The following is a 21,267-nucleotide window of genomic DNA, read 5'->3' on the forward strand; positions in this document are numbered from 1 at the left end:
CTTGAGAAATAACATCTTTAGACAATTAAATGACTTTAATGGTTTTAAAGCTTCATATTTCAAAGTGACATAACCTTGGCGCACGTCTCGTGAGTGTTTTTGTGGGCACGCCTTGCGGGACCGCCCGACGTGGTGACGTCACATCAGGAAAACGAAACAAACCGTCGGAGTTTCCCGAGAATTGAGAAGCTCCGAAAGTCGGGACTCAGGCGAACAGCTGGTCCACCTCTGAGCCGGTTCATCTCTCTTCTGCCTCCGAAAGCGACCAGTGGACCGAGCCGGACGAACCGAACCCGCATGAACAGGTAACGAGGGGATCAATTATTCTGCTATTTTTGTTAAGGACAGAGGCGGTAAACACACTTTACAGTGAAAAAACCTGAATATTGCTGGAAAGCTAACGCGTGTCAGTAACTCTGCAAAGTTTAGATGAAATACAAACACAGTGACGTTTTCAAGCATTTATTTCTGTTAATGTTGGTGCAATTTGAGCATTTAACATTAGAATATTACATTACAACAAAGAACATTTTAATATAAAAGTGAGGCTTAATGAAAAATTATCACTTTCTGCTAAACCTCATCAGAATGCATTCATATTATTTTGGATTTTTCACTATTTTAAGTATTTTAATTGTCTTTCAGTTTTATTTATTATCATAATATGGGATGCAACTATTACGCTTCCTCTGTTTTCAGGCTGTTTCCTGTTTCTCAGTTGTAATATTTGCCAAATTTCTCAACTCAATTTCTGATATTTTAGATAAATGGGGGGAAAAAGCTGTTACATGGATTCACTTTTGAGACTTTTATCTTTAACGAAGGATTTAATCTGGCTTCTTCTTCATTTGTAACTTATTATAACCTTTAATTAACCAAGTCCAAATACAGGATTAAAATGTTTCATGAAATAAATGCTTGCATGATCTCTAATATGTTAAATGAATAATTTTCCATATATTATTATCACAGAATCATAGAGCTGCCATCCAGGAAAAGTAAAAATAAATCTGTTACCTTTTATTGTTAGAATATGCAGTTCCGGAAAATATTAAGAAACCAATTAAAATAATCAGTTCTCTGATTTTACTGTTTACAGTTTTATGTTTGAGTAAAAATGTTCTTTTATTCTATGAACGACTCACAACATATTCACAAAAATGTTACATTTATCTACAGAAATTGAGAAACAAGTCAAAATAAAGCAAAGAAAACACATTCATATTAATTTAGAAACAACAATACTAATGTTTTTACTCAGAAATCAGTATTTGGTGCAATAACCAGCAGGTTTTCAATGGGCTCTTCATTCTTTCCAGAGCTCTATGTTTATTTAAAACCAGTCCAGGTGATATTTGAGCTGCTTCTCTTTGTTTTGCTGTAATTTAGTGTTAGTTTCTGTTTTCTGTTATTCTTGTGAAACACAATCGAGATTTTGAAGTTTGTTAGCAGAAATGAAACAGGAACTGTTAGTGGTTGTAATTTTTTTGCATCAAACAAAACACTCAATATCAAATGTTTGATATTCTCAATAGTTTTTTCTATTGAGAAAACTATCGAGTTTTCTCATCTATTGTTGTTTTTTTTCCTGATATAAAATGCATCTCACTCTGTCAATGAGATAATAACAACAAATTCTCCTAATTTGTAGAAAAACACAGACAACCTGCAGAAAGATAATCGGATTTGACTATTTTTCAATGTATATTTAACTTTTATTTAGTGAAACAGTATTTGCTATTTAGATATTAGACAGAGACCCATCTCCTTCTGATATTCTATAAAATAGGAAATACAAGAAGTCATGCTTTCAAATGAAAAAAGATGTTTATTGATAAGGAAAATTCAGAAATTAGGAACAAAAAGAAAGATTTTCCACTTTGCCGCAGGTAATAAGGAAGAGGAGGAAGATGATTATTGAAGTAAATAAATCTCAGGAACTACTAAACAACTTTCAGACTTTGAATGCGTTTCTACCAAGCCATGCTTTCCTGTCATCAGATGACAAACAAATGCCCACCACTGGTTGACGGTTAAATTGATAAATTGGATAAATTCCCTGTAAACTTCCAGTCTGTGTGCGATTCAGATAAGAAAAAATCGGGATGACTTAGATCTAGAAGTAGATATGTGTTTTATAGAAGTTTGATTTCAAATTCTGGAGAGCTGCCTGGCGTTAACAGCGTCTGTTTCTTTTGGTTTTGTAGAAATGGCTCACTCAAAGCCCCTGCTGATCCCGTGGCTCAAGTCCAGCATCGACAGTGAGAGGTATCCGGGTGTCCATTGGACCAACCCTGAGCAAACCGAGTTCTGCATCCCATGGAAACACGCGCTGAGACAGGACTCCTCCAATGAGGACGTTCTCATCTTTAAGGTCATAAAGAAACAAGTTAATTTCTCCCTCTGCAGACCGTACGACCTTTACCGGTACAAACAGTTTTCTTCAGCAGTCACCTAATTAGAAAACAGAGAATAATTGTGTGTGATTTAATCTATAAAACTTATTTTTTAATATCATCTCCACTGTAAAGCACAGTGGTGGCTGCATCATGCTGTGGGATGATTTTCTGAATTTGTTGGAGTAAAACACGGCAAAAAATTCATAAAAAGAGGCATAATATAATACATTTCTGTCAGAAATTCACAGATTCAGTGAGTAAAAAATCACAATAAATGTTATCCATTTTATGCAGAATATCAATTCGTTCATGGCAGTGGCATTTATTAGGCAGTTATATTTAAACTTCATTTTAAAATACAAATATGAAGTAGAGAAGTCAAAATGAGTTAAAATAATAATGTTAACCTAAATGCTACCATTAATATGTAGGCTTATAAACATATTAATGGTTGTAATAGCAGGTTAGTTATATCAGAAAGTTAACCTCTGGTTTTAAGTAACAAAATAGATTAAATGCTGGTGTTAGCTTAAATGCTGTCATGTTGGTTTGCACTAACATTGAGTAACACTAACTTAATCTATGAAGGAGTTATTGAATTAAATGTAAAGTAATAATTTAGGCATGTTTTATATAGTACTAAACCTAATTTACTGTAAAACACAAGTCAAAATAAGCTAAAAGGCTAAAGTTAGCTTAATGCTGTCATAGGTCTATGTAATAGAACTGATTTAATGTTAGCCATCATTAGCTCAGTCCATTCAGTAAGTTAACATTAGCTTTTAAGTCAACAATTAGCTTAAATGCTAACATTATCACGTTTGTTACATATTGAGTAACATTAGCTGAATCTATTCAGAGAGTTATTTAATTAAATAATAACTTAGGCACGTTTTATATAGTACCAAGCCTAATTTACTGTAAACATAAGTCAAAATAAATCCAAATAAACTTAAAGGCTAAGGCTAGCGTAATGCTACCATTGTTATTTAGACTTATAGGCCTACATAACATTGGACTGATTTAATGTTAGCTGTCCTTAACTCAGTCCATTCAGTAAGTTAACTTTAGCTTTTAAGTAAAATATTAGCTGAAATGTTATCATTAGCATGTTGGTTTACACTAACATTAACTGAGTTTATTCAGTTAATGTTTTATAGTCCTTTTTCTGGCTCATCCTTCGATCCATCTCAAAGCCAATCGTCCTTCAACGGAGCAGACAAATGACAGCATATTATGTGACAAGATGTAAAAATATCTACATCAGAGGGCTGAAGGCGCGTTGCTCCCCCTGCAGGCCTGGGCGGAGGCGAGCGGGAGCGGCCGGGCTCAGGGAGACGCCTCGGTCTGGAAGAGGAACTTCCGCAGCGCCCTGAGAGCGAAGGGCTTCAAAATGGTGTCCGACAACAAGAACGACGCCGCCAACCCACACAAGGTCTACCGCTGGCCGGAGGAGTCGGCGTCAGGAGGTGAGGGGTCAAAATCCAAATCGTTCTGGTGATTATAAAACTTAAAACTGTAACAATCTGTTTATTTTTATCTACCATCAAAAGCCCGATCTTCCTCTGGATCCCAGGAGCAAGAAGACGCCAATGTTCTGAACGGCTATAATCCGCAGGGGGTAAATCATGTTGTTTTAATAGTTATAGTTATAAGACAACATAAAGAATAAAATAAATACACAATCAGACATAAAACTATCAAAAGATGTTCATTTAATTCCATTCATTTTATTTTATTTAATTCACTTAATAATAAATATGAGCAGTTTATCTAACAACTAAAATAAATCGTTAATAAAAGAAGCGTAAACTCCATTCATATAAAATAAAATTAGCTTTTGAGATCGGAAGATTTTCCAAATATACAAACGTTACACAACAAAACATTTAGTTCCATATTATCATTGTAATAACTTTCTAATATATTTAGATTTGATCTCACTTTAACTGAAATGCCTTTCTGAACTTGAAAATGTCATTTTATTTCAAGTTATATTTGCGTTTTCTTTTTCCACAACTGTTTTTAATATTTTTTGCTAAAATTCTCTTTGTACATAAATTTTAAATTATTGCATACAAAACCTTAAATAATTAAGTGAGCATTTATATGTGGATTTCCTAGTTTTTTGTGATGCATAAATTAATGACTAGCTGCTGCAAAATGACTGAATTTATTGAGGTAATTCTGTGATTTTTAGAGTGGGGTCGTGCCATTCTTTGACGGACCTGTTTTTAATCCAGAGGACATTCTGATGCCAGGTGAACAAGGAGCTTTTATTCTGATTCACCGATCACTGTCTGGTTTTATTAAAGCACATTAATCTCCGTCGGCAGAACGCCCCGACGGCCAGGATATCCTCCAGGAGTGCCTGAGAGGCCTGAATATCGGCCCTGGAGCAGGTTGGCTCCTCGACTCTGCAGCAGAAAGCAAACCGGTGGTACTTTCCCCTCAAAAAAAAAGAAAACCCACTTTCCCATTTTCTCCCAACTTTTCCACAGAGGGCACCACAGGCTTTCAGCCTCCTACTGAGCAACAGCAGCTGCAGAATCAGCTCCTGATTGGTGCGCTCCCGTTGCCCGGGCAACAGCAGGATCCAGTGATGTTTGAGGGTGCAGCCCGTGAAGCGGGGTTGCCAGAGCAACCGGCAGGTCCAGCGGGGGGGGCGGCGGCGGAGGGGGCGGGCTACGGCGACGGGCAGCAGGCAGCGCAGTTCCTAGAAACGGTGAACCAGACCAGAGATGGAGATCATTTCAGTGAGTCACTCGCTCTCACAGGAAATAGAAAAAAAAAAAACAGAGATCAGAAGTTTACATACACGGAGGTTTCTGGGGAAATTCAGTTTCCTGTTTCTGACAGCAGAAATCCTTAGAAATGGTTTGATTTCAATTAGGTTTTAAAGTACTTGATTCTGCGCAAACATCTTAATATTCAAACTGCACATATATCTGTATATATATTGATTAATTTTACATCAGAGTGTAAGAAACATGGTACGATATGTGACAAAAATGGAAAGTATTAAACAGTTTAGTAATTGTTTTTATGTACTAGCAACATAACTGAGATAATCCTAACTATGTTTGGTTATTTATTTGGATTTAGATGAAAGAAAAAGTTCTAATTGACTAATTTAGTTGTTTATTTTTGTGCATTTCCAGAGACTCATTTCAGGGTGGCTGTGTTCTACAGAGGGGTGAAGGTGTCTGAGCAGAAGGTTCCCAACGAGGCCGGACTCCGCTTAGTGTACAGGTAACAAGCAATGACTGTGCAGCAGCTTACAAACCTTTAAACGTTTCGGTCATTCGATGTTCCAACACCAAGAAGCTCAGGAAATTTCACTCAAACCTTGACGCTCCAAACCCGACATCCGCTCAGAAATAACCCGTCATTTATAAAAGTCAGAATTCTGACACTTTTCCCAGAGTTTTTGAGTTTTCTCAGAATTCTGACCTTTGATCTCAGAAGATCAAAGGTCGTCAGGCACTTCCCGTCGTCCAACAAGCAAATTGGAGCTCCATTATGTTTGGTCTGCTTGTTTTATCACTGTATTTTTTAAGACAGCTGCTGGAAAAGACAAGTGTTTAGCATCCAGAAACCACTTGCTGATTGAGCAGGAGGCTCAACTGAAGCTTTTCAAAGCTATACGGTAGTATCATCTGATTGCAGCTGTTTTCACTTGTGACTGTAAACGTTGACTTCGGGCCAGCAGCAACTTATTCGTATTTAAAGTGACAAGACGCCCTAAAACAACACAAAAGGCAGAACTGATCAGACTGAAATCTCATCATCTAAGAATGATTTTTGCATCACCCACTGATCACCTTTAAAGCTCTTTGCCTCACTCTTCTTCTTCCATCTCGTCTTCATGTCAGGCCCGATCTAAACGATGCGGTTTTGGATCACGAGACGGGCCTCTCCATCGTCTCTCTGCCGCGTCCGGTCGGCATCCTGGATCAAACCCAAACCTGCCTGACCCAAAGGATCCTGGACAACCTGGGGAGCCTGGAAGTGGGCATGTCGCAGCACGTGATCTACGGCCAGCGGCACGGCGAGGTCAAAGCCTTCTGGAGCTTCTCCAAGTTTGACAGCAGCAGACAGCCGAGGGAGATTTCTAAACTGAATCCTGAACGTCTTTACCCGGTGAAGGACTTCATCCGAGGTGCGTATGGAAACATCTGCCTTTACGGGAGCCTGTCTGTGACGAGTTGTGCAGCAGCTTACATGTTATTTCCTGTAGGATTAATGGAGTTTTTTGACGGGAAGGAATCCCCACCGTCCTCCATGTTCTTCTGTCTCGGGGAAAAGTGGCCTGACCCGGAAAACAGGCCTTGGGAGAAAAAACTCATCATGGTGGAGGTGAAGAAACGCGTTTACTTTCAATGACTCGCAGCGAATCCTCTCATTATGTGAGTTTGACTCGTGCCTTTTCTTCTCTCAGGTGGTTCCCACTTCTATGGAGCTTCTGAAGAACCTAGCTGTTGAGTGTGGCGCCTCCTCGCTGCGGTCTGTGGAACTGCAGATGTCACTGGAGGAAATGATGGATCTTTACTGATGAGTTTTTTTTCCCTCTTTCATCTCAGTTTATTATGTTTTCATTCGACACCAAACAAATCCTGCAGAAATAATCACCACATTGTCCCACTGCATTAGCTGAGATGGCACAAAGACATACACAAGGCTATAAATATGTTTGTTTTTCTCCTTTATCTTTATTTTGGTGCACAAAGTGTATAATTTATAAGATTTATTTGAGTTCCTTAAAAATATGGCATCTTTAAAATCATTTCTTGCAATGAGGTGATTATATTGTCCTGATTATGATCTTATTTGCTACAAAATACAAAATAAATAAATAAAAAATGTGTATACAAAACCTGCATCTGTGCTTCATGATGTCCAGTTACATAGAATAATTTCTGCAGCCTGTTAACCTCATCTCATGTTTGTAATCTTGGCTGATCAAGAAAAAGTGGACAACTTTAGAAAGGGCCATTTTTTAATACACAGAAAACAAACTGCAATCAAAACGCTGACGTCATAATCATAACGAAACTGATTCCTTCTCTGGAACTACAACACAAATAAGAATGAAATCAATGTGAAAGCTGCTGTACATCTTGGTTTTTTAAATTTCTTTTTATCCATCCGTCACTGACAAACAATTTCGTCCTCTTGTTCCAGTCAGAGCATCCCATTCCTGTACCGACCAAGCTGACGTAACGACATGTTTACAAACCCGATTCAATAAAGTGGATTAATGAGGTTGTTGTGTTTCAGTCGTCTTTGTCTGATTCTGCCTCGTTTTCCGACTCGGACTTTGCTTCCTCCAGACCCGTCATGGGGACCAGCTTCCCCTCTTCGTCCACTCCCATCGGCTGGATGATGTTTTCTCTGCAAACAACAGATCAACACGCGGATAAATGAATTATTTAGAGGAAATGGCAGTTATGCTTTGTTTTCATTCAGGACCCTGAGAGCTTGTGATCAATTAAATTCACCAAGCCTTATAAAGCGTCATTGACCAACAAAATACAATATAAATGTCTGGTTTTAGATTTTACAATAACGAGCAAGAGAATAAATATGCTTTCTTGAGTTGCCATTTAAGGAAAATAAAGAGATAAAGTCGGTAATTTGCAACCTAACGACAGAAAAGTTCTGTCTGTGATGTTAAAGTTGTTTTTCCTACTTGGACAACTTGTTGAAGAGCATGATCAGCCGCTTGGCCTCCTCCTCCTTCTCCTCCTCCGTCATGCCCTCCATCGGGTTTGACTGCTCCGCCTCCACCCGCCCCGTCACCAGGTTGATGCGGTCCTTCATCTCCCGGTACTCCTCGGTGTCCGAGTCCGAGTCGCTGGAGTACTTGGCGTCGGAGACGGCCCTCTGGCCGCCCAGCAGCCCCCTGGTGGCCAGGAGGCCCGCCGCGTTACCGTAGCCGGTGTACTTCACAAAACGCCGCACTGGAAACCAAAGAGGGGCGGCAGATTCCCTAAAAACTGTTCTGTTATTTTGTTATTTTTCAGATCCAAATGGAGGCTTACCGTTCTCCTTGCAGAGGACAAACAGGAGGTCGGCGGCGCAGTGTTTCAGGTCGGTGTCCAGGTGAGTCATGAGACGAACCAGGCGACTCTTTACAGTGTCTCCTTCCTCCGGTCGGTGCGACACGTCCCTCAGAGGAGGAAGGATCTAACGACACGAAAACACAGAAAAGTTCAAATACAGACCAGAATCAGTGAATCTCAACTTTACAGTGGAAACAAACGGGATTGACAGACGGGACAGGAAACTCTTATTTTTGCAGTTTTTCCTCAATCAAAGGTGAAAGAAAAGCACTTTATAATAATATAGATTATTATAAAACAAACAGTACAAAGTAGCAAGTTTTTTTTCTTTAAAAAAGTCCTAACAGGCACTTTTACATGTTTTCTTCATAATCCATTATAATTATTGCTGTTATAGTTGTTTTATTTATTTATATTTGCCTTTTAAAATATTTTCCAGTTTTAACTGTTCTTTAGAAACTGAAGTTTTTCTGATATTTTGGAGGTTGTACTTGCATTAATATGCCATTATTATTATTGTATTAGCTGGAAAAGGTCTCAGAATGACAATATTAATATTGTTTATCCCAATTTCTGCACTGCAAAAACACAAAATCTTACCAGAGTTTAGTTTCTAGTGAAAATATTTTAGTACATTTAATTCAGACAAAACTAACTTAAAAGTAAATTTTTAGTAAGAGCCAGAGGCTTGCTTTAAGTAAATAATTCTTTAATATTAATGAAAAAGTTCTCATTAGCAGATTATTTAACTAACAGATTTTTCCCATGTCAAGTCAATTTCTCTGTCAATAGAATTTTTCATTAATATTAAGGATTTACTTAAAACAAGCACATATTGCTGGAAAGTAACTTTTAATTAGTTTCTCTTATTCCAACTGTGCTAAGATATTTACTGTACAAACTAAACCAAAATGACTTGGTGAGATTTTGTGTTTTTGCAGTGTGGGATTCCACTAGCATGTTAATGTGAGATCGTTTTCATGTGAAGTTACATGTTTCCTGATGTACAGGCGCGTCTCTCTGTGCGCCCTGCAGCTCTCCGTCAGCAGGTTGAGGATCGGCGTCAGTTTCTCTTTGACTCGATCTCCCTGACGAGAACAGAAACAAACATGCTCACAAGCAAGAAAACCAACGTTGAACCACGAACGCTTCCTCCCCTCACCGCCTCCAGGCGCCTCTCCATGAAGGCCAGCAGCGTGTGGACGCAGTCCATGTTGACCCCCAGGCTCTGCTTGGATTCGGGCTCCAGAGGCACCGTGAGCAGCACGTTGAGGCACTGCAGAGGAAGCGCCGTCAGCAGGTTCACCGTGTGGCTGCAACAGCAAAGAGATGCACCAGGCTTATTAAACCCTGGAGTTTCTTTTTGTTGATCCGTTTTTGAATAAACTGACAGAAAAGTGAGATTCATCTCTCACTTTAAACCCTTCACAACATTTCAACTTTGGCTAATTTTGTCAATTTATAATTTAAAAAAAACAAAACAATGGAAAGTGAAGCAAAATGACGATGTGGCTTTCTTTGTCTCTTATTATCAGATCTTAATAGCTGTAAATAAAGATATATTAACAAATGGAGGTTTTAACAGTATTTTAGATGGAATAAAAAAACATGATGGCACTAAATATCTACAAAACAATAACTCTAAAACAACGAGCGAAATTTGTAGGTCATTTTTTTTGTCATTAGGTGGAAATTAAATTAAATCAAATCAAATCTAATTTTATTTGTATAGCATATTTCAGCAGCAAGGCATTTCAAAGTGCTTTGAAAAACATTGTGTGTCCATTTCAAGTATATTCTGTTTTTAATAATAAATGTGCTATCCCTTATAATTAGTAATTAGAAAACATTTGTCAGATTATTGGGATAAAAATGTCTCTCATCAAACTTGTTCATGCACATAAAAGCATCCGACCTATTTTATTTATTTGTTCGTTTATTTATTTGGGGAGCAGCTGGGAAGAACATTTCTCCTCACCCCTGCAGCTCGTCGGTCTCCTCAGGCAGCAGACACTTCCTCATCAAGCAGAGACGCAGGATGGCCACTAGGTGTCGGTAAAGAGCCGCGTCTTCCTGCACGGACAACCGAGCAACTTATTTCTGTCTCTGGAAACAAACTTTTACCTGCAAGTTGCAGCTGACAGGCAAAAAGTCCCAATATGATTAAAAGCAAACCGTCAAAACAGAACAAAAATCTGACCATAGATACATATTTATAGAATCACAATATATAGATAGATAGATAGATAGATAGATAGATAGATAGATAGATAGATAGATAGATAGATAGATAGATAGATAGATAGATAGATAGATAGATAGATAGATAGATAGATAGATAGATAGATAGATAGATAGATAGATAGATAGATAGATAGATAGATAGATAGATAGATAGATAGATAGATAGATAGATAGATAGATAGATAGATAGATAGATAGATAGATAGATAGATAGATAGATAGATGGATGTCTGACCTCGCTTGGCTCCTGCTTGTGGGTGCTGTGGGTGATGTTGAAGAGGATTTTGAGGATCTCCACAATGCGCTGCGAGGCCTCCAGAGAGATGGGTGGTGCTGCGGGCTCCAGCACACACTCATACTGCTCCTTCCACTGGACCTCCAGGCAGCTCTCCAGGGCTGCTGTGAGGATGGGGACGCCTCCCTCCTGTTGGAGGAAAACATGGATAGAGAGCGAGAGTCAGAGAGAGAGAGAGAGGAACCCTGGAGATGGTTAACTAAACCTAAATGTCTCTCAGAGTAAATTTACCATTCAGAGGTACATTTACTCTTTTTTTTGTCTTATCTCCATATTATACTTATGAAAGGGTTTAGTCTTATTTACATTTGCAGCCAGTATTATAGGATAAATTCACATTAATGTCCAATCTGATTTCGCTGATGTAGTGGTGGGATGCAACCAGCAGGGGGAGTCTGGCGCCACACACTCCGTTGTAGCTGCAACGCTTTGGGCTCCTCGCACCTCAGCTTCCGCGTTCGGCGAAAAGCGGCTCGATCGTTTCCGGTCTATTGAAAATGGCCCTTTACACTGGGGATTTGCAATCTAACAATTAATGTTGAACATTGATCCGAAGCCCTAACAGGAAGCTGGAGAAAGAAAGGTTTTAAGATGTTCGCCTCGTTATACATTCACAGATACCAAGGTGAGTTTTACTTTCTTTAAACTTTATGGCTAATATTAGCTTTAGCTTATGCTAGTAGGCAATATTGCTATTTAAGTATCTAAACCTTTTTCATCCATTCTAACGGACAATGTTTTTACCTTATTTTCAAGTATATTTCAAGCGTTTATTGTCATTAGTGTCAGAGACCAACTAATGGAGGAGATTACGGTTCAAGGATTTTTCTTGACGAAGCACAACATGTGGTTGTGACGTCAACGCGGCAGGTGCAAAGAGCCCATTGTTTCAAGTTTGGTATGCTTATGTTTGTAAGCTGACTGAGTAGTTAGCTAACACACAGACGGGTCGTGTTTGAAATATTCCCCTTGTTCGGGGCTTTTCCATAAACAGATGTACCTGTTTGAGCTGAGTGCTGAGTTCGGGTCTCAGGGCGGTGATGAGGAACATGAGGCGAAGCTCGTAAAACTGGACACTGGAGGGAGACGACCAGCTTACACTGGAGGAAAGACACTCAATGAGGCCGCTCAGCAGCCTGAAACCATAAACGGGAGAAAGTTGATTTACATCTCTGTAGATTTGAAACTGTTTACGCTCCTACAGCGATGCATTCTGGGTAAATGTCATTGTTAAATGAACAGCCCTGGTTGTTTTTTATTTGGTATGTTTTGATTTTCTCTTGTACACTAGCTCAGTAAAGTTTAATAAAACACGTAAGAGGAAGATCATCACCCTCTTCAAAATAAAAGCATACTTAAAGAATTCCTAACAGCTGATGACCAAAACCTAAACATAGATGAAAGTTTAGACTTTAAAGTAAGTGCGCTAAATGTCAGCAAAAATTCTAATGCATTAAATGAAACATTAGCTCTATTATTAGCGCATTAGCAGACATTCGCCCAGAGTGCATGATGAATTAATGAATTGTTATGAAACCTTTCATCTTGTTTTTGAGATGGTGGCTGTATGTAAATAACTTTCGTTTTTGTTCTCAACCTTTCGTAAAGTTAGCGTTGGACCCACCTGAGCGCGCTGAACCTCTCCTGAGCCCATGTGCTGTTGTACACCACATTGCACAGAACCTTCATGGCCTCTTTCCTCAGCACCTCCTCCCCATGCTCCTCCTCCTCCACCGCTGCTTCCTCCTCCATCTTGCTCTCTCTGCGGTCTCTCCTTCCCCGCTCCAGCGCCTTCTGATGGATGCTCCCTCTGTGCATTTCATTGATGCTGGTCCTGTGGCTGCCGAACCAGCTGTTGCTGTCCAGGTCGCCGCCGCTGGTGATGCTCCTGGATTCGTCGTCCACCGCAGGAAACTCCTCAGAGGGGTCCAGGCCCTCGCCGCCGTCCTCTTCAGCGCACCCCTGCAGCAGTTTGGCCTCGGCGAGGGAGGCGATGATGTTGTCGTAGAAATCAGAGTCGGGGTCGTTGCCTTCCTCGCTGGCGTCGATTGTGGTCAGGCCGGCCAACTTGGCCAAAGTCAGCAGAGTGCTGTCAGTCACCAGGTGGCCCAGGATCTTTTTGTCCCTGGTCAGGATCCTTAGTGAGTGCAGAGAGACTCTCAGCAGACTGCGCTTCACTCCTGTCCTCATGAACCTCACAATGACGGCGGCTAAATTCTGAAGAGGGAGACAGAAAAACACCAACAAGTGGCCATGAGTCTGAAACATTTGTGAACAGAGATTAAAATATAGAACAGACCTGACATCCTGCTACAAAAACCACGACAGCACAAGTGTAAAACTGAGCTGTGTTTTCCAAATTACATCAATAAGTCTCCAGGGCTTTTTTGTTGTTGTTGCAAATCTACAAAATTCATGCAAAATTTAAACAAAATATTATTTTTTTCAGATTTTACTGCAAATTTTTCTCCAAATTGGCCAAAAACTTTGGATTTAAGTGACTGCTGCCTCAGCCTCACTTGATGTCAAGTTGTAGCCCGTAATCAATACAGCAATTAATAAACAGTCACATTTAGCATCATACATTTGCACAAATGTCACAAAACTTCCTTACAAATATTTCTAAATTTTTTTGTTTGTAAAGGCTCCAGACATCTGGGTGATACAAAATCATTTCAAAATATACTTTTTAAATTAAAAACAAATCTATATTTTAAAAAGTAAATGTTTTTTTTTATCTTTTACAATTTTTTATTATTATTATTATTTTGCACTTGACATTTTGGATTTCTTAACACTTTACACAATAATGGAAACATTTTTTAGGTGTTTTGCATATAAATGTGTTTGCAGTCATCAGATGTTACCTGTCTGAGGACGAGGCCTCGATCTTCCTGCTCAAAGTCGTCAATGTCGGAGTCAGAATCAGCAAAGTCCCTCACTTTATTCTTTCTGAACTGATAAAACAGTGGAAAGAACAAACAAAACATGTTTTTTCCAACTTGTAGTCTCCACAAAACAGTAAACTGCAGGAATTAAACTTTGGCAGAACTTTACCTCTTCAAGTTTTTTTTGCTGGAGAATCAAATAATTAATGTTTTACAGGCAGCAACAGAGAAAAGGAGGAGAAAAATATATCAGCAAAGTGTGTTCTTTAAAATATCTTATAAAAGCTAAATTATACTTTAAAATGAAAACTAAGTGGTTGCCAGAAACCAGGGACTAACATTTACAAAAACAAGCTTTTATTAGCTGGAGCTCAGTTATAGACAAGGACAGAACAAAAAACTAAAAGCTAAAAGCTAAAACTGGAGCTCTATTTCTGGTCTATAGGTAAGGGAGAGTCAGCTATGCAGCACAGCTTCCTGGTGCAGGATGCAAGAAAAGTAGAAAAACATTGCACAGGTGATAAATGGCGACCTCTGCTTAAAAGTGCGGATTTTTTTTTAATTTTTGTGTGAATTTCCACAATCATTCTCAAGACCCTGGAGGGACTTATTGATAGAATTCTGCAGCAAACAAATAAAAACTGCATTAATTTGATTGATTACATAATGTTTACTGTTTAATCTAGAATCCGGAGGGCCACATAAAAAGCTACGACGGGACGGATTTGGCCCACGGGCCGTGAGTTTGACACACATGATTAGAATGTGAATACTTTTGACACCTCTGCTTAAAACAAACTCCTTATTTTCAGGACCTGAACCTGCACTGAAACCCCTGAAAACTCCCTTTTTAATCTGACAGGTTTGCAGTCGCTGCGTCTGAACTCAATCTGCCTGAGCAGGCAGAGGATCAGGAACGACTGATGCAGCAGAATTACTAATCACAGCCAGACTGTTGGGTGGAGGCGGGGGAGCGAGGACAGCGTGGAGGTGGAGAGCGATTAACTGAAGGATGTGAGCTGAAACTTTCTCCAGGCGCAGCAGGAACTCACCCTCCTTTTCTCCCTCTCGTCTGCATCAAAGAAGAAGCACTGGGCGTACTGCAGATCAACACAGTCAGACAATAAAAATAAAAGCTTTTTGATCAGAAATCACTCATGCATGAGGAACCTGCGGCCCTCTGTGATGGTGTTACCTCTTTGTTGAACTGCTGCAGCTGCATCTGAACTCCGTTCTCATCCCCCTGCTTGATGCACTGGATAATCCCCTCAATGTCCATGTCCATGCTTCCTGCACAAACACACATACACACATACACACACACACACACACGCACACACAAGCCATAACTAAATTAAACTTACACAACAGTAAATGAGAACGCCGACACAAAAAGCAACAAACAGTAGATTTTACCTGTTTTTTGGATCAAACGAGGAACTAGAAAAGCAAGAAATATGAGAAAATACGAGAAACCTACTTAAATATTTATTTATATAAGTAATTTTTCAGCTTTTTCGATCAGTTTGCGCAGATTTAATAGATGAATGCAAACATAAAACTCCATCCATTCATTACCCATATGCATGTATTCTTGCAGTCTTTATTAATAATTAAACACTGTGGACAGGTGCAGTTCATCACACATGGACACACTCACATCCAAAACCGATTACACTGCAGAAACACTAAACCTTACAATGTGTTTTCATCCTAATTTTTAGTTAGTACACTTTAAATAAGACAAGCAACATTTCAGCAAGAAACAGGATCTTGTTTTAAATAAATAATTCCTTAATATTGAAGGAAAAGTTATATTTATAAGCAAAATAATCTGCCAGTGTAAAATAATAATTTATAATTATAACCGAACATACTTGGTAAGATTTTGTGTTTCTGCAGTTTAGCCTAACAGTGATGTTTGTGTGAGGGATCCAGAGTACCCAGAGAGAAGTCATGCATGCACAGGGAGAACATGCAAACTGCAGGCTGGGTTTCAAACCCAGAACCTTCTGCACGGCTGCATTGCTCCCAACCTGTCAGTCCTGTGATATTCCAGATGAAATCTCTGAGCCAACTTACCGTCCGCAGCTTCAAGGTGAGGAAGATCACCTCAGATCTCAGAGCTCTGGTCGATCGCAGCTCCTTCAGCGTTCCACGTCTCTGCTGTGGAGTTTGCTTTAGATTCCAGTCCCTGTCATGCAGCCTGTCTGCCTCTCAGTGTTTCTCTCTCTCTCTTTAATCCAAGGGAGATGCAGGAGCCACCGAGTGTTTATGGTTATAATCCACTAATGGACTCTAAGCTTATATCTCCCTGTGTTGACCTTTCAACCTCTTGGAGGTTTCCCGTGTGTATCGTTCTGCAGCGGCTGAAGCAGCCATTAAAACTTCCTTCTTTCTTGTAGCTTTGCTACATGTTATAAGACCAAACTGGATCTAAATGTGGCTGACAAAACCGACTGAATAAAACATCAGCTGCTGCTGTCAGTGTGTCTGACTGCTTGCTGGAGAAGTTTGCCCCACATAATTAAAGGGAAAAATGAGCCTCTGTGAGGATTTCTGCCAAATCAAAAGGTTGGACACCAAGTGTGAGTGAAACAGGATTTCATTTTGACAGTACAGTGTCTGTGACGTTTGTCAAAATGTGTTTATTTTCTCCCTGAGGCTCTTTTGTCTGGTCAATAAGCAACCGGTAACTGACAAGTAACTGTGGTACTATTAGGATTAACTCTCGTGTTTTCTTTACAATTTTTGTATTTTAACATTTATTTTAGACAGATTTGATCTAACACGGTGTTTCGTGAGTACGTTTGCTATGTTTTGGATACGTTTTTGACTGTCATCAGTATTAATGCGCATTTTAGATATGTTTAATTTTACAATTGTTAGCCGCTGCTAACTGCTGTTAGCTACCGATTGGGAGTTATTGATCTGTGGTTTGTTCAGAGTTATTTACTATATTTTATTTAGTGGATAGGGTTTTGGAACGTGACGTCACTGCTCTAGACTAGCCATATACATAACCGACAAAACGACTGTCACAAAAATTTTGAATGTAAGTAACTGAAAATAATTTAGGAATGGTACGAACTTGCAGCGTTATTGGCTGTGATGTTCTATCACACGACCGAAATGGTAAAAAAATAAATAAATAAAAAATAGAAAACAGATTTTAGTTTTACTGCCTCTAAATAATGCGAGGGGGCTAAGCTATCGGAGCTAAACTAACGGAGCTAACGGAAAGGAGACGAGTGGCCTGGGCATCAGCGACGAGACGTCCTATATCGGATTCTCTAACATCCCAAAATATCTACAAGTTTGCTCCAGACATGTCCGTTCTGGTGAGTGCCTAAATTTGTTGGTGTTGTGTCATAATGTTTTGCTATGATTTTGTCCGGGTTACTTATGTTAAGTTATGTTGAGTTCATTAAAGTGGGTCAACCTCGTTTAATTCGGGCTGATCCTTTTTATGTAGCATAGTGTAGCTTCAGCATCCTCGCAATGCATTATGGGAGGTATAAACCGTGTGTATTTTGGTTTATTGTTGTTTATCTTACGTATGTTTTATTATTTTTTGAGTTTCGCATTGAGTATAGTAAAATGTAGAATTCTAAAGTGACTCAGGGAGTATTTTAATCTCCCACCGTGAGTCAGAACCAGATGTGTGAAGTTGTTAATGGTCAGTCAGAGGAATAAAGGGCATACTTACCTGGCAGGGGTGACTCCATGATCCTGTAGGTGGATCGCCCAGGGTGAGGATCAGCCATTGCACTGCGGTGATCTGACCTCTGTGAATTCTCCACATGGAGAATCTCAACTGCACAATTTATGGTAGTGGGGGACTGCGTTCGCGCTCTCCCCTGGTATTCATGTCAAATGATAACTGTGTCCCAATAAACCAATATTACTATGAGCTGCAGACATGTTAAGAACTGTTAATCAGATCGGTTAGTTCTATGAAGCTTAAAGTGCTTAAAGCTTCATGTAATAAATGTAATTCTAAACTGTCTTTGGATGTTAATTTGTAAGTTATTTAACAATAATATATAACTTTTATAAAAAAAAATGTTTGTTAAAATTATTATTGCACCTAACCATCTGTTTAATTATCTAATCAACAAACCATTTATCCAACAATCAAACTGTCTGTTGTCAAAGAAAACCATCCGTCCAATATTCTTGTAAAACTCTTGCTCATTACGTAACTTTTATAGAAACGTTTGTTAAAATTACTGTGACCGTTTATATGAGACAGGGTATTAGAAACATTACATAGGCAGGAAGTGATTTCCACCAAAAACCTCATTTTAAGATTAATCAGAAAAATTTTCTAGAAAATAAAAGTTCGAAATTTGAGATGAAAACTTGAAAATATTTGAATCTGAAGTTAAAAATGAGTTTTTTCCCTAGTAAATAAACTTTTCAAGCTAAAATATTTCCTTTTTTTACTTTGATGATTCATTTTTAGCAGATATTTGCTCCTCATATGTTGTCCCAATGAGCTGTAATTATTTTAGTTTTTCTTCCTTTAATTAAACGCCACAACAAAAAGAATTTTACAAATTTCTTTCAAAATTCATATTCCTTAAAATCCAGAAGGCAGAGAAATAAAAGTATTTTCAGATTATTTCTGTGGTTGCACTATTTCCAGACTCCTGATGTTTCAGGATCTTGACGATGCCTCTGGTGGAAAAATAATTCCAAAGCTTGGAACTTTAGAAGTTAATGTTGCATTTGATTTATTTTTAGTTTGAGGTCAAAGTTTTGATTATTTTTGTAGGCTAGTGGTGATCACCTGACGTACATTTTCTGCTTTCATAACATTTTCCTGATTCTATGAAAAAAACTAATCCACCTCTTTCCTGAGTTTTTATTGCCTTTGAAGAAATCTATGAAAACGGCCAATCAGATCCAGGAGGGTTTTAGCGCTGCCAATCACTTACGTATGCGATGCTAATTTTGCTAATAGAGAAACAACTTTCAGGGAAACCGTATCCACAGGCTTTTGTGGCTATGCTAACTAGCTTAGCATTCATGTCAGGCTATGCTAAGTAGCCTAGCATTCATGTCAGGCTATGCTAGCTGTAGCGTAGCAGGCAGCAAATGGGGAAAATAATCTCAAATATTGAGATTGAAATTTAAAAGTTAATTTAGAAACTTAATAAAATTAGAATTGAAAAGTTTAAAAATTTCAATATTTGTGAGTTTTTCTAAGCTTCTTATTTTGAGTATTTTCATAGATTTGTTATCTGATTGAGTTTCGTCAAATGTAAAATTGTAAAGTGACTCAGGGAGTATTTTAATCTCCCACCGTGAGTCAGAACCAGATGTGTGAGGTTGTTAATGGTCAGTCAGAGGAATAAAGGGCATACTTACCTGGCAGGGGTGACTCCATGATCCTGTAGGCGGATCGCCCAGGGTGAGGATCAGCCATTGCACTGCGGTGATCTGACCTCTGTGAATTCTCCACATGGAGAATCTCAACTGCACAATTTATGGTAGTGGGGGACTGCGTTCGTGCTCTCCCCTGTATTCATGTCAAATGATAAATGTGTCCCAATAAACCAATATTACTATGAGCTGCAGACATGTTAAGAACTGTTCATCAGATCGGTTAGTTCTATGAAGCTTAAAGTGCTTAAAGCTTCATGTAATAAATGTAATTTCTAAACTGTCTTTGGATGTTAATTTGTAAGTTATTTAACTGTAATATATAACTTTATTTTAAAAAAGTTTGTTAAAATTACTGTGACCGTTTATATGAGACAGGGTATTAGAAACATTACATAGACAGGAAGTGATTTCCACCAAAAACCTCATTTTAAGATTAATCATAAAAATTTTCTAGAAAATAAAAGTTCGAAATTTGAGATGAAAACTTGAAAATATTTGAATCTGAAGTTAAAAATGAGTTTTTTCCCTAGTAAATAAACTTTTTAAGCTAAAATATTTCCTTTTTTTACTTTTGATGATTCATTTTTAGCAGATATTTGCTCCTCATATGTTGTCCCAATGAGCTGTAATTATTTTAGTTTTTCTTCCTTTAATTAAACGCCAACAACAAAAAGAATTTAACAAATTTCTATCAAAATTCATATTCCTTAAAATCCAGAAGGCAGAGAAATAAAGTATTTTCAGATTATTCTGTGGTTGCACTATTTCCAGACTCCTGATGTTTCAGGATCTTGACGATGCCTCTGGTGGAAAAATAATTCCAAAGCTTGGAACTTTAGAAGTTAATGTTGCATTTGATTTATTTTTAGTTTGAGGTCAAAGTTTTGATTATTTTTGTAGGCTAGTGGTGATCACCTGACGTACATTTTCTGCTTTCATAACATTTTCCTGATTCTATGAAAAAAACAAATCCACCTCTTTCCTGAGTTTTTATTGCCTTTGAAGAAATCTATGAAAAACGGCCAATCAGATCCAGGAGGCGGGTTTTAGCGCTGCCAATCACTTACGTATGCGATGCTAATTTTGCTAATAGAGAAACAACTTTCAGGGAAACCGTATCCACAGGCTTTTGTGGCTATGCTAACTAGCTTAGCATTCATGTCAGGCTATGCTAACTATCTTAGCGTTCATGTCAGGCTATGCTAGCTTCAGCGTAGCAGGCACCAAATGGAGAAAATAATCTCAAATATTGAGATTGAAATTTAAAAGTTAATTTAGAAACTTAATAAAATTAGAATTTGAAAAGTTTAAAAATTTCAATATTTGTGAGTTTTTCTAAGCAGCTTATTTTGAGTATTTTCATAGATTTGTTATCTGATTGAGTTTTGTCAAATGTAAAATTCTAAAGTGACTCAGGGAGTATTTTAATCTCCCACCGTGAGTCAGAACCAGATGTGTGAAGTTGTTAATGTTCAGTCAGAGGAATAAAGGGCATACTTACCTGGCAGGGGTGACTCCATGATCCTGTAGGCGGATCGCCCAGGGTGAGGATCAGCCATTGCACTGCGGTGATCTGACCTCTGTGAATTCTCCACATGGAGAATCTCAACTGCACAATTTATGGTAGTGGGGACTGCGTTCGCGCTCTCCCCTGTATTCATGTCAAATGATAAATGTGTCCCAATAAACCAATATTACTATGAGCTGCAGACATGTTAAGAACTGTTAATCAGATCGGTTAGTTCTATGAAGCTTAAAGTGCTTAAAGCTTCATGTAATAAATGTAATTCTAAACTGTCTTTGGATGTTAATTTGTAAGTTATTTAACAATAATATATAACTTTCATTTTAACAAAGTTTGTTAAAATTACTGTGACCGTTTATATGAGACAGGGTATTAGAAACATTACATAGACAGGAAGTGATTTCCACCAAAAACCTCATTTAAGATTAATCATAAAAATTTTCTAGAAAATAAAAGT

At 38.4% G+C, this 21,267-nt stretch overlaps 3 protein-coding genes and 3 non-coding genes across 10 annotated transcripts in view; 5 read left to right on the forward strand and 1 right to left on the reverse strand.

The window, feature by feature from the left end:
* Positions 1–143: 143 nt before the first annotated feature.
* irf3 (interferon regulatory factor 3) lies at positions 144–7,116 on the forward strand. The gene is made up of 11 exons (XM_055058006.1): positions 144–305; positions 2,208–2,374; positions 3,697–3,868; positions 3,953–4,020; positions 4,600–4,660; positions 4,736–4,801; positions 4,901–5,155; positions 5,561–5,651; positions 6,275–6,561; positions 6,640–6,758; positions 6,841–7,116. Exons 2-11 carry the CDS (start codon positions 2,210–2,212, stop codon positions 6,952–6,954), a joined length of 1,398 nt encoding a protein of 465 aa, XP_054913981.1. The 5' UTR covers positions 144–305; positions 2,208–2,209; the 3' UTR covers positions 6,955–7,116.
* Positions 7,117–7,134: 18 nt separating this feature from the next.
* On the reverse strand, positions 7,135–16,141 carry si:dkey-94f20.4 (synembryn-A). Of its 5 annotated transcripts, none has more exons than XM_055058004.1 (15): positions 15,974–16,141; positions 15,308–15,331; positions 15,087–15,177; positions 14,944–14,991; positions 14,061–14,078; positions 13,871–13,960; positions 12,628–13,220; positions 12,004–12,139; positions 10,944–11,132; positions 10,443–10,537; positions 9,627–9,777; positions 9,457–9,552; positions 8,444–8,588; positions 8,092–8,362; positions 7,135–7,793 (listed from the first exon to the last, which is right to left on the reverse strand). In XM_055058004.1, exons 3-15 carry the CDS (start codon positions 15,174–15,176, stop codon positions 7,676–7,678), a joined length of 2,040 nt encoding a protein of 679 aa, XP_054913979.1. In that variant the 5' UTR covers position 15,177; positions 15,308–15,331; positions 15,974–16,141; the 3' UTR covers positions 7,135–7,675. The 5 variants fall into 5 exon arrangements, with proteins under 5 accessions (XP_054913979.1, XP_054913977.1, XP_054913978.1 ...); XM_055058002.1 differs by having other exon boundaries at positions 15,087–15,181; XM_055058003.1 differs by lacking the exon at positions 15,308–15,331.
* A 776-nt stretch (positions 16,142–16,917) lies between these two features.
* The window catches only part of LOC129377770 (transient receptor potential cation channel subfamily M member 4-like), a 58,778-nt gene continuing 54,428 nt past the window's right edge, over positions 16,918–21,267 (forward strand). The window contains 1 exon segment of the mRNA XM_055057918.1: positions 16,918–17,232. The gene's annotated coding sequence lies outside the window, so the exon portion shown is untranslated.
* On the forward strand, positions 17,593–17,754 carry LOC129377923 (U1 spliceosomal RNA). Its single transcript, XR_008608005.1, has one exon. It is a non-coding gene; the product is annotated as a U1 spliceosomal RNA (small nuclear RNA).
* LOC129377906 (U1 spliceosomal RNA) lies at positions 19,260–19,421 on the forward strand. Its single transcript, XR_008607989.1, has one exon. It is a non-coding gene; the product is annotated as a U1 spliceosomal RNA (small nuclear RNA).
* Positions 20,779–20,938, forward strand: LOC129377909 (U1 spliceosomal RNA). Its single transcript, XR_008607992.1, has one exon. It is a non-coding gene; the product is annotated as a U1 spliceosomal RNA (small nuclear RNA).

This window comes from Poeciliopsis prolifica, unplaced genomic scaffold (assembly GCF_027474105.1).
Source record: "Poeciliopsis prolifica strain line A6 unplaced genomic scaffold, Auburn_PproV2 SCAFFOLD049, whole genome shotgun sequence".
In the NCBI taxonomy this organism is placed as follows: Eukaryota; Metazoa; Chordata; class Actinopteri; order Cyprinodontiformes; family Poeciliidae; genus Poeciliopsis; species Poeciliopsis prolifica.